We start from the raw sequence: 12938 nt of genomic DNA, 5'->3' as shown, positions 1-12938 counted from the left end.
CACATTCTAGCAGGCATGATGCGTATTGTTGCTTCTGTATTGTATAGCTGAACTGCAATCATTGTATTACTTGTTCTGAGCACCCTTGGCCTTATGAAGGCCTGGGATTGACCAATGTTTTTTTGGCCTAACCCTGTATCAACAAAAGCAAAAGTAAAAGAAGCAGTGCAGAGCACTAATCCCTTGTGAGGGCTGTTGTGCAAACAATATACAGGGCCAAGAGGAAAAAACAACTTGTTAACTTCTATGCTTCGCTAATCGAGGGTGTGCAGGCTGCAACAGAGCCTTGTCATTCATCACCATGCCAAGTATCGGACATGCCCTTGTGTCGTACACATTCTTTTTACCTGGAATCGAATCCAAGTGACCTAGATATATAAGTGTACAGTAGCATTGTGTGTGTGTATGTGTGAATGTCACTGTGCATAAAATATTAATGAAACTACCTTTACAGTGTTTGTGCACTCCCACGTCTTTACATTTGTCGAGGTGTTTACTTAGTTGTGATTGGTTTTTCTTGCTCAGTTCTACGCCCTCTTATCATGCTTTCACATTTGTGGTCGCTGTTGCGTAGCGCTTTGTATCCAACTCCTGCCTCAGAAGGGGCTGAATATGTAGAAATAAAATAGGTATACAAAAATTAGGATACGTGGCAGTTTACGAGCTCTTTCTGCACTGTGGGCGCTTGCTTTGAAAGCGGCCTTATTCACACCTTGCTCTCCTGCTGTATACGCAGGAGCTCGCTGCTGGGCGTCTGCATGAGGCAGTCGATGAGTGCAAACGAGGGCCCGTCGGCAGGGCATCCTGCACCCTGGGCCACGATGCGCTTGAACTGCACCGGCTCAGGCTCCACGCTCCAGTCACTCAGCGGGCTGCCACTCTCGACGATGGCGCGCTCAAACAGCCCTGGGTGAGGACACCAATAGCCTCCATCGTCAAACACAGCCATGCGAAGGGGAAATAGATTAAGGTAATCCTCAGAAACCCAAGTTTAGCCAAAAATGCACAACCCTGCTATAAAAGAACACTGTTCAATGACACGTAAAAATATTAGTAGGTCCGAAACTGTGACTTCTTAAATTAGTTCGAGCAAAGGTCAAAGCGTAGACGTTTCGTTTATTTGGAAATAGGGCTTTTAGGGGCGAAGCCCCTTAGGGGCTGGAGCTGTTGGCGTCTCCTGTCATCATCGTCGTCGTCATCGTCGTTTTAATCGTCATTCGTCGCATGTAGTCACGGTACTAAAACACCGAGACACTCGTTTACACCTCGCGCTGGAGCGCTTCGTAACGCGTACTAAAAAAAAAACACCGGGACACTCATTTACGCCTCACGGTAGACAATTTCGTGCTTCAAGGACAGAATACTTTTACAGCAAAGCTGTATACCTGTACCCCCCAACGGTTTCATCTCCGTTGGCAAAAACACCAAGCCGTCAAAAATACACTTATACACTGCATGCTTCGCCCCTCAGCAGGTTTCACGTTAGGGGAGATGGCCCGAGATTTTTTTCTTTCTACCTGTGCCTGCATGACAAAATGTATTCTGTGCCTAACAGTTAGCAGCACCTAAGATGCCGTTTCTCTGCACATCCGGCAGCATAAGCGTGGAGTCTGTCAATCAGCCTAGAGTACCAATGGGCAACAAAGCTTTCTCCAGACAAAGAGACGAAACACAGTGAGCGAAGGTGAAAGGGTGTTCTCGTCATGATGAAAGCAACATTGGCTTATATGAAAGTAAGACTGCTTCCATTTATAAGACAATATGAAGGAGTGTTGAAGATAGACACCGTGTACTTTCAGCTCAACCAACAAGCCTACCTCACCACCCTACTTAATTCTACGTTGAGCTTGCCCAGAACGAAGTAAAACAGGATAGCTGTTGCAAAGCACGCTCAATTACATTCTCAGCACGGACTTTTTTACAAAAATGTAGCTGATAGACCAAATCAACCAGATGGTTAATTCTTTCACTCATTGACACTGCTCCTCTTATTGTTCAGGCAATTGTCAGTTTGTCGCACACGTGATATCTACAAGGTAGGAAAACAGAACGTCATTGTTCAAGAACAAGCAAAGAAATAAAGTAGTTAGTTCTACACTGGAACGCTGAGTTCATGCTGGCTGAATGAGAAGGTATAGGATGTGGCCTTCTCCACCACGCTACATCCTATGAAAGGTGACTTTAATGTAGAACTTAGTAGCGTTGCCACATTGGCTTCAGCTGTAAGAGACAGCTGACCTGGACACATGCTTCTAACTAAAGTGGCGATAGGGCGATCATGTTCTTGCATACGCTGACGACTGTACTGCCGTCTGACCAGTGCCATGACTGTTGCTGTACCTGCTAGTGTCCCTGAGCAATGATGCTGTGTTACAATCAAGTGAACAATGCGGTAGCCTAGCCTGGAAGTAGGTGGCCGTAGCTACTTACGTGCGATGTGGTAGGCCCCACCTTGGGCACTTCCATCAATCGTTCATGCAAAGGGTATAGTATATTGATATTATGAAGTGGTTTTTTAACGATTTGCATTAGCCCTGGAGACACTAGCCGTGCATACATGCCATGTACTGGACCCATCGCTAGCACATTTAAATTGTAACGATGGTAGCCATTAAGATGACCCAGTTCCTCTTTACGGTTGTCTATAGATTTGCGCCCACTCGCAGTTTTCCTCACCACCATCCATTAAACCGCTGAGAATAGAATCTCCATCTGAGATCCATAGCCCAATCTTTACCAAATTTTTACCTCCTGGAACGGCTTTGGTAAAACAATTTTACCAAGGCGTAGGGACTCCCCTATGCTGTTAATTCTGTAAGAGCAAAACGTTAAACTTATTGGCACAGCAGTTTTTGGCGCCCATCTCTACAAATTGCCGCAGAAGAGCGGTGAAGAGGCCTCGCATCGCCTCCGTACCTCCCATCAAGTGCAGATGGATGAACAAGGCTTCAAGCCATGATGAAACAACGGGAGCTGCCTCAATAACATGCTCTTGCACTTTTACTTTAAAAATTATTTATTAAAAGTTCCTTCTAAAGGTGATCTGCAGCTTCCTCTATCGTGAATAGGACGTTGTGACGTTAGCGGTATGTTTTCGCAACCGGCCTCCGCCCCCCAGCATACAGGGTGGCATGGTATAGCAGCCCGTACCTTGGCTTAGAGGCGAGAGGATGTGCAGGAAGACACTGACGGCACCCGAGCCCTGGCCGAAAAGCGTCACCTGTGCCGGATCACCGCCGAAGTTGGGAATGTTTTCGCGCACCCACTTGAGCGCAAGGTTTTGGTCCAGCAGGCCCAGGTTGCCCGGACACACGCTGTCACCCGTGCTCAGGAAGCCTGCGTGGGCAGCATGGGGGAGGGCATGTACGAGTTGGTGCCTCGCTGCTTGGGCTTGAAAGGACACAAGTTGCCTAGAGTCCACAAAAATTTAGCCTGTGTATTTGAATTTTAATAAAGGCAAGTTTTATTTTCAGTGATATTTATTTCACACACCTTATATTCCACATTCAACTGTTATCAAAACACTTCCCTGAGCTGTTTCCAGTTTTTGACAATTCCTAGTTTACTCCGCTCAGTCTGCTACTGCCCTGTGGGCACAGGCACTCCAACACCAACGTGTCAATCCAGTCTGTATGGACTGGCCGGGCCCATTGGCCCATTTTTAGCCGCGCTTAATGTCCAAAACATCACACAGGTGGCCTGTAAAGGGCGCACCACTGCATACAAAGTGTTACTGCGGTGAAGCATATTAACGACCACTTCTGAGATATCCCCGCCAGTTTTGGCTATGACTGTGTGGCCTCGGAACAGTCCCCTCACGTCGCTCGAATTAGTCATACAAGTATGCAGGTGGTTCGACAGCGTGATCGTTCACATGAGAGCAGCAGTACTATATGTTTGGAATGATGCCAAAACAATTTCCCCCCGATTGTTCCATCTATGGGATAGCTGTATCACGTGAAGGGGGGCATTCTAAGGTGGAATTGGTAGATTCACGTCTCCCTCAGCATCTAGACCCGTGTATACACTCTAAACAATTTTCATGAGGCTGCTTCCCCACAGTAAATTTAAAGGACTTGTCCATACATCTAAAAAGGCCAAGTAGGCCAATGACGACACTTAGCATAAGATATGATGCAAAATATCTGGTCTGTGGTGTGGCATTGCACAATGCAAGAATGGCACTTTGCGTTGCACGATCACATATTTTAACTCTAATCTTATGTCGGGCTTCGTCATACGCGAGATTTCCTCCCCTGCACGCACCAATTGGTAATTCAGGTACACTGCGGCAAAGCAGAGTATGGAACCTTTTAGATGCGACGCATCTCTTGCTCTGAGGCATGACCCTCCTGCGTCGGCGTCAGCATCGGCGGCGTCCGCACGCCACCTGTGCATGCGCGACTCTCCTCCGCTCTTCTCTCCGACAGCTGTGCGCAACACTCTCACTCCGTCTCATTATCATAAACAACAGCTGCGTGCGCGCGCTTCGCTCCGCTCCCGTCGCGCAAGTGCGCGCATGCGCGACTCTCCTCCGCTGTCTCCTCTCCTTCAGGCGCTGTGAATATAAAGCGGGTAGCGCGCTGCGGCGGTTCAGTCAGCGCTCGCTCTCGTTCGACTTCGCGTCACAACACGTTTCACCCGATTTAGAGAATCAACCCAACGGAAACACCAATTGAACCCCCCGAAGCGTCGCATCACACCAGGGTTCCCTCGCGGGTAGATGGGCGTAATTTTTTTTAATGCAGAGCATTTCTTTAACTCGCACTGTCACCCGTCGTCCCTCGGCGTTGTCCGCTCTCAACAACAGGTGCGGGCGCGCATGCGCGTGCTCCGGCGCTGAAAGAGGCGTTGCAGCAGCAGGTGCTACCTCCTTTCCCTCTACTGCACGCGCTAAGGCAGCGGCGAAGCGTCAGCGTCGAGCGGCCGATCCCGAGCGTCGAGAACGAGAGGCCGCCGCCAGTCGTCAGCGTCGAGCTGCGGATCCATCGAATAGAGAGCGAGACACGACTTCGAAACGTCAGCGGCGAGCGGCGAGCGGCGGACCCCGCGTTACGAGAACGAGATGCCGCGGTCGGCCTTGCTGACGTAGTCCACGACGTACGCCGCGCACGCGTAGGGGCCAAGGATGATCTGCAGGTCCATGTTGGAGTCGAGAACCCTTCCGATCCACGGGTTGAACGCGTTCACGCGCTTCTCGGCGGGGGTCCTCGCGTGAAGCACGCACGGACGCGACGCGCCAGCCCGCAGAATCTCCGAGTACTCCTCCCCGGACCGCACGTCGAAGGCGCGCAGGAACTCGTCCAAGCTCGCAAACTCCCCATGCTCCAACGCCTCGTGCATTTCGTCGTACTTGGCCTTCAAGCGCCGTCGACGCACCCGTACGACAACAACTACAACTACCACCGCCAACTACCACATCCTACGCCACATGGCCACCCCCAATGCTCTGCATTTACTCGTGTCCCTCGCGCGGGGGCATGCGACGGGGGCACTTTTTTTTAGAATCTCTGGAACCCACTCTCTAAGCACAGCACTAAAACAGCAGAGATGGGACCTCGCAAAAGACCTCCGCCTACCGAAAAGATCCAATCAAGGAGTAGCGCCCACTATGCAGCACAAATGAAAGATGCTATACGCCACTTCAAGTGGTTTTAAACATTCGCTTAAAAAAACAGTGCCTCAAAATTTAAACGATGGTGCCAAAAAGGTGCTAAAAGACGTAAACAGATGTCCAACATAAAACAATGTTCTTCAATTTCCTACTATAACCACCCTAGAAAAATTCAGCCATTTTCCCCCCTGCTTTTCATCACTGGAGCGCGGGGTGCGTTTGAAATGGATTTGATGGCACGCACCGAGGATTCCAAGCCTGTAGTTGAGAGTGACGACGACGACATCCTTGTCAACGAGCTTCTGTGGCCCGTATTGGCTGGCCGCCCCCGTCTCGAAGTTTCCGCCGTGCACAAACACCATGACCGGGTAGCTTGTCGTCTGGCCATTCTGGAACATGCGCACCCATTCAGTGAGCGCAGTGTTGGCAAGCATAATTAAGTGCACTAGAATTATGACAATGTCTTTCATGATCGTTGGTTTTGAAATCCTAGGTAGTTGCCATACCATATTTGCACGATTCTAACGCGCCCCTGATAGTAACGTGCAGGTAAGCTTAGATACAAAAATTTTAAAAATATTGGCTGGCGATTACGGTAGCCCCTAATGCGAAATTTGTGCGCTCGATATACTCTGGAGTGATCTCACGAAGTGATCGTTCGATATACTCGATATACTCGCGTTGTCTCATGGCGCGTCGCCACGGGGGACCATGCCTCGCGCCTCTCGCAATACTTTCATCATCCGCTTTCCTGCTCGTTTTATCTTCGGTGGCCTCTTCGTTCTTTAGGCTATCTTGTAGCGAGTCTCCGCCGGAAAGAATACCGAGTTTTAGCATAGGCATAGCGGGTAGCGGCTAGCGGAGGCTCACGCTACGGCGGCGGGTTATCGGGACCCGACTACGCATGCGCGTGCGGGGAGTGCGAGACGGTTGCCCTTCAGCGAAGCGAATGCGCGGACATGGCGAGGGCCGGCCCGCGGAACTAATCTACGCTACCGGAATGAATCTACAAGTACCCAGTCGAGTCCCGGTACCCGCCGCCGTAGCGTTAGCGGACGCTACCCGCTACGCTAACACTAGAGAGTAGGCAGTTTTAGCATATCGTTACCGTGTTTGCGTTACCGTTTACCGTGTTACCGGAAGCCGCTGGCGATGGTGAAGCCTGTGCCGGTAAGTTACCGATCGCGGTAACTCTCGCACTGCGCAGTCGACTCCCGCAAACACGGTAAACGGTAACGTAAACGCGGTAACGATATGTTAAAACTCTCTAGTTTTAGCATACCGGATACCGTCCGCTAACGCTACGGCGGCGGGTAGCGGGGCCCGTCTGGGAAGGTGAAAATTCGTTCCGGTGGGGGGATTAGTTCCGCCGGCCGGCCCTCGCCATGCCCGCGCCTTCTCTCCACTGAGGGGCAACCTCCTCGCCCTCCCCGCGCGCGCATGCGTGGTCGGGTCCCGGTAACCCGCCACCATAGCGTGAGCCTCCGCTAGCCGCTATGCTAAAACTCGCGCCGACTCGGCGCACCGCTCTCTCCCCCCCCCCCTTACACTTCGCCATACTTCCCTCCTTTTCCCTACTCGTTCTATCTTGTTTGGTTTGTCTTCGGTGTCTTCTTCTTTCGCTCGGTTACGACGAGGTACGACGTCGCCGTGAAACCACAGGAGCGGGCGCCTAAGTGCCGCGCACTAAGAATTTGACGCCGATTCTACCGCGATGATGTAAGAGACATGACAGCACGTTCCTGGCAGAAGACATTTTATTTGACGTACGTAACTGTGGCATTAATTTTTTTTTGTGCTTCATAAACTTGTGTATCCAGCTCCTGCGAGCATAAACACAAAAGCGTGGAACTTTGAAAGCCGATTTCGGTTTTGATCAGTCATGCGCACGCAAATGTTAAGCCTACTTTTAGCGAAAAACGGTGTTCCTTAAAGTCGTGCAATTACGGTAAATTACGCAGTCCGGTAGGTTAATATGCAAACAATTATTTTGGAGTAAAGGAAAAAACCAAAGGGAATTTCGTATTTTTAGTGCGACAATCTCTCGAATAAACAAGAAATGAGAAAACTCGTATTTGCTAACTTGGATGCTCTTAACAATTTTGCAAGAAGTGTTGGTCTTTTATTTCACAGGTAATTAAACCAAACGTCAGTGTCCCCCTATGCATTAAATACCTGTGCATTTAGACCTCGCCTCACCAGGTGATCTCCCTACCAAGGCTGAATTTCGATTTTGCGGTCTAAGTATTGCGACACCCAGTGGTGGGATTTTACTGACCACCGGCAGCCTGAAGGCCAGACAGAAGACAGTTCACCCTTGCAAGCAGATTTGACGTGTGGGGTAGGATTTATGCGTACCCTGTATCCCGGCGTGTAGATGTTGAGGAACAGGCAGTCCTCGTTGCCGGCAATCCTTCCGCGATAGTCGAACTGCGGGCATGCCGACCGGAATGCAGTGGCATCCAGCACTGAGCTCCAGCCAGGATGGATCACTGGAGGCTGCACGAGAGTGCGTCACACAAGGTGAGGTACACATTTGCCTGGGTCAAAATGGGTACGCAGATACCCTGAGCACACGGTGACATTTTGTTTCCGTTTGTACTGCTTGACTACTACTCAACATCACAGCGAGAAAGAGCGAGTTTATGTAGCTAATTTCAGTCATGTCTGTATGCAGCCAGTTTAGTGCAAACCGGCCAACAGGATACTCCCCTCCCTGTTTTTGTTACTATTTGGGGCCATGATAAGCACTCTCATGTTTTCCTTCGTGCCTGGAAGTACTGCTTTAGTTATCGTCAGCATGTAACGGCGCTCCATGATTTTTTCGTCAGAGCGGATACCTTTTTTACTCTGTGCCTTGCTTTTGTCGCTACTTTGTTTAAGGCGGCAATCGAATTGTTTTACATCTGCAACTGAAAGAAAGTCGACCAACAGCAGCTGGTCCTGTGACGTCACATAAGCGCACGAAGAATAACTGGGCATTGAAGAACATGATGAAAGGAGAAAAATCTTTTTACTGAGTTTCGGAGTTGTTAACGTGCGCAGAGAAGTCACATTTTGCTTGGATATCTCATGGCCACCTGATCTAACGACTGCGCATGTTTATTTACCGTGGTATAAGAGCATTTCAGATGTTGAATAAATTGTTGTAGGGACCCTTTAATATGCTTTATGCGATTCAGCAACCCAACCGGAGCACTTGATATTTTGACATTTTCTGCTATACTCTGCAAACAGCAGTACAGCCACACATAGACGTTTGTGCTATTCTAACCTATTAAATAAAGATCATTTTTCTTAATCTTATTCTTTTGTGTTGGCACAAAAGATTAACCTTTGGAAAGCGCGTATATTTAGCGTTGTAGCCTATGTCACAACTCCAAGGCAAGAGAATAAAAAATGAGCCACTTCTTTTGAGGGAATTCTTTACAGGTTGTAACTTGCACCACTAAAGCAGCATTGCAATGCGGGGAAGTAATTGCCTTGGAGGCAATAAACGTAGGAATTTTCCATGCCACGAAGGCTGAGTGATCAAGGCAGTTTAGTGTTGTTAATGAAGCTGCGGGTTCAACTCCTGTTCTCTGCGGCTCTACTTATGGCGTAGACGTGGGTAACATGGCACTGTAATTCCCACAAGTTGTCGCAACGAAAGAAATATTATTGTATATATTCAGTCTGCAAATGCCTGGGAGACTGCAAACATGTTTGTTATATCTGGTACGCTGTGAAACAACTTCGACTTCTGGTCAAACACAAATGCATGCAGCATACGATGTTCCGCAAACTGTTAGCTGATGGAAATAAGTTTCCACACTTGCACCTTTACAACACAACTACTTGTGCAATATAATACGAATAGTGAGGGGTGCAACAAATACCCACATCATCCCATTCGCTGCAAACGGGTTATTTTCTAGGACAACAGTTCAGGCAGAAGAACACCAGACAAAAGCAACTGAAAATTTTGTGCAAATGTTCTAGTACGCACCTTAAGCGAGAAAGTAAAATATTTGCAACTGTTTTCGAAGAACAGCTCTAAAACGTTCTGGCCGAGACTGGCATGTTTAAAGGGGCCACGAAGACAAAATGCAAGTTTCGTTCATTCGAAAGATTGCCTCGTTAGAACAACACTTTAACGCGAACTTCACCAAAAAATAAGCTGTACAATTAAGAAAATAGAGACTAGGCAGTTCATTTCCCGCACTGAACTCATGACGTATAATGGGCCGCTCGTTGCAAGTGGCTGAGGCCGGCACAATCCTACGCATATTAAACAAGGATTATAAGCTTGCAGAACCAGCTATTTGCGCTTAAATTAAGTGCACATCCTTTTATAGCAGTGAGAATGGTGGGGTAAACAATGAAAGTTACGAACTAACTCATAAGCATAGATGCACCAGGGCGTAAACGGCGCACACTATACCACCCGGAGCCGTACGGCACCGCCCGAAGCTGTAGTACAGCCGTTGGGCGCGTTGGGCTTGTCCGACACGAGACTGGCCGAAAATGCCCTTTCAAAATCAGTTTGTTTTCATTTTTGCAACAAAAACATGATTTCTGACGCGCGTTTGCATCACCAGGGTGTGGAAAAGGGGCGGGTCATCGCGCGTCACTGCTACCAAAGAAGAAGGAGCGCCTCTCGTAATCACTCTGCATCAGCGTTTGGTTTTTGTTATCAGGGCCCGAATGGTGAATTAAAAGATGATTTGGAATCATCAGGTTTGAACTCTGACAGTAATAATCCCTGAAATCGGTCGCAGATATCTACCAGTGCCTGTTTGCAGAGCTACTTTATGAGTTTAGGCAGTTTTGTTGCCTTTGCGCGCGTTTTTCTAAGTCGTGCTGTAGTTCTACTTACCACGGGACCATTTACAAACAGTTTACAACAGTTTCGGTTTCGTTTCTGCATCGCGGAACTCATAATTGCCGCTAGTACGCAGTTACCAAACTTCAAGTTCATCTGCCATGGCACCTTCAGCGTCCGCTACTGATCCTAAAAAAAAAGCACGCCGCTCCTGATTTAATCCCACGCTAACCCAATTTCTGCGACAATAACTTCCCATTCAAGTCAAAAGATAACACCCAGTCACCAGATATCAGTTGCGACAAAGAGAACGCTTCAAACCGGTCATGCACACCGTCAGCTGTTCGCCGGCCAGTTTCGTTTCCGTACGGGGGTATCTGCGGAGGTCTAGCATTGCTCCTTAGTGGCACTGTCTATTCGGACGGAGTCTTCAATAAGTTTTGTACTGTTTTTTTTTTTTTCAGAACTGTTAGGTAGCGCTGAAATGCAGGAGGCTTGTAGTGTTGTACTTTTTTATCGTGCAACAGCCACTCGGTGACAGCTTTCAGGGCACGGTTCTAGCGCATCGCACCTCATTCCTGCAAGCAGGGCTACAACAGCGAGTAAAAAGGTGATAATAAACCGAAACTTTTGACGTATAACTGACAGTGAACGTCAACAAGCATCAACCACCGAGTTTCGTTTTCAACTCCATGCAGGTTTTTCCGCATCGTGTTCTTGTCCCGAACGCTGTGCTGGCCGTAAATGCAAATTCAATCATTGACAAGAGGTTTTTACGTGCGTGTGGACCAATTGGTGCCTCTGATAATGTCAAACCGCCAGTTGTCTTCCAGTGAACCACCAAAAATTGCGCATTTTGAAATGAAGGTTGGGCTTCACTGCATAGCACGGGACGAACGCGTGCGAACGTATTTTTTATATCTGACGAACCTTTCCGCGCCAGTCAACATTTTTTTTGTAATGTGTTTTAGAAATGTCTCCCTAAAAAAATTTGTATTATGAATTTTTCTTTCTACGATTGGTGTGTTATGCGCATCTCCTTGTTTATCATTTTCTACGACGACTTGACAAAAATGTTGATTTTGATTTTTTTTCGCAACTATGATAAATAAAATTTTTTTAAAAACTGGTCTTGTTGGAAAAGGCGTTAAATTATGTGCATTTTAAGTCGCGAAAATGAGCGCCTAACCAATATGTTTAGCAGAAAAAAAAAAGTTTTCTCAGGCTCCTAAAAATCGGTCAATTTTCCGGGGTAACGAGTTAAGTGAGCGCTGATACGCTGCCATTGTTTGGAGCGATTATAGGTGTTCAAGGCTAAAAAAACATGTTTTTAATTCACGTGTTACTGAAAATCCATCATAAGTTTCCCAAGCCACAATGCAGAGCTTCAAGAAAAAAACTGAAGTTATCGCTGACACAAATGCGACCCTCAAGGGAACCATTGTAGAACTCCCAGCTAATAATATACATGTACACTCATACGCAAGTGGACACTATCGAAGGACAACTCACGGAAATAGTGTCCTTCTGCTGGAGTAAGCTAGCATGCCTTTGTTGTTGTTGCTGTTGTTGTTTAATATTGCAGAATGATCTCGCCTGAGGACATCTGTGATCTTTTCCGCGCCATGCAGCAGACTACAATCACGGATATGACAATTGCTTAAATTTAGTTATTAACGTGATAATCCCGCGAAAATAAGCGAACGTGGACGAAACGTTTGCTTATACATGTTTCATCCGTCTATTGCGTCCCGCATCAGCGACTGCTCTAGAAACTACGCAGATAAAAAGGATACATAAGTGTGACAAGTGGCTTGTAACAGTAAGATTGCATAGCCTGAGACGCGAATATCCCACTCTTGGCAGCATAAGTTGCTTAATAACGAGAAACTCCTCGGAACAGGGCCGGGCTTACCTCATTTGGCGCCCTTTGTGCATTGCTGGCTTCCCCACATTGCCTGTTCTGCAGTGAAGCATGGCAATCTACGGAGGGAGTGTGATTACAGAAAAGGGCTCTGATTGATTGATTATGAGGTTTAAATGCGCCGACACTACACAGACAATGAAGCGCGCCGTAGTGGAGGGCTCTGGATGAATTCTGACCTCATAGAAAACGGCTCTAACTCTTGTGTTATCAAAAGTATCCCGAAACAAATTACATGACAATTACCCGCTAAAACGGCTCTACGCGCGTGAAGCCGGGCTTCCATTGTGCTAAAGGGGTCAGTTGAGAATCGCGAAAAAGAAACCGTTGTGGATACGACAATAGATGCATCGATCGTGAAGAAGGAATGCAACAGTATATCTATCTCATAAATCACGGATCGGTATACATTTAGACCGTTCGTAGACGCGTTTACTTAGTGCGCAAAGAATCGGCGCATTCGCGCGTCTCTCAATTTTCTTTAAGAAGGCATGTTATATATTTTATAATTACCTTTTTTGCGATTGATTCTTTTCGCTTTTTAAGGAGGATGTCTAATCATAAAACACAATTGTCTTTGACAGTTCATTCACGCG

At 47.6% G+C, this 12938-nt stretch overlaps 1 protein-coding gene across 1 annotated transcript in view; it reads right to left on the bottom strand.

Moving 5' to 3' along the window:
• The window catches only part of LOC144145168 (cocaine esterase-like), an 84947-nt gene that overhangs the window by 20855 nt on the left and 51154 nt on the right, over positions 1–12938 (bottom strand). The window contains exons 2-5 of the mRNA XM_077676678.1: positions 7973–8113; positions 5859–6003; positions 3151–3336; positions 713–906 (exon numbers count right to left, since the gene is read on the bottom strand). Of these exons, the coding sequence (XP_077532804.1) occupies positions 713–906; positions 3151–3336; positions 5859–6003; positions 7973–8113 (666 nt within the window). The remainder of the gene's footprint in view (positions 1–712; positions 907–3150; positions 3337–5858; positions 6004–7972; positions 8114–12938) is intronic.

This window comes from Haemaphysalis longicornis, unplaced genomic scaffold, assembly GCF_048455015.1.
Source record: "Haemaphysalis longicornis isolate Haplotype H1 unplaced genomic scaffold, Haemaphysalis longicornis Haplotype H1 scaffold_1, whole genome shotgun sequence".
NCBI lineage: Eukaryota > Metazoa > Arthropoda > Arachnida > Ixodida > Ixodidae > Haemaphysalis > Haemaphysalis longicornis.
The sequence above is the reverse complement of the archived record's forward strand: the minus strand, read 5'-3'. Positions and strand labels throughout refer to the sequence as shown.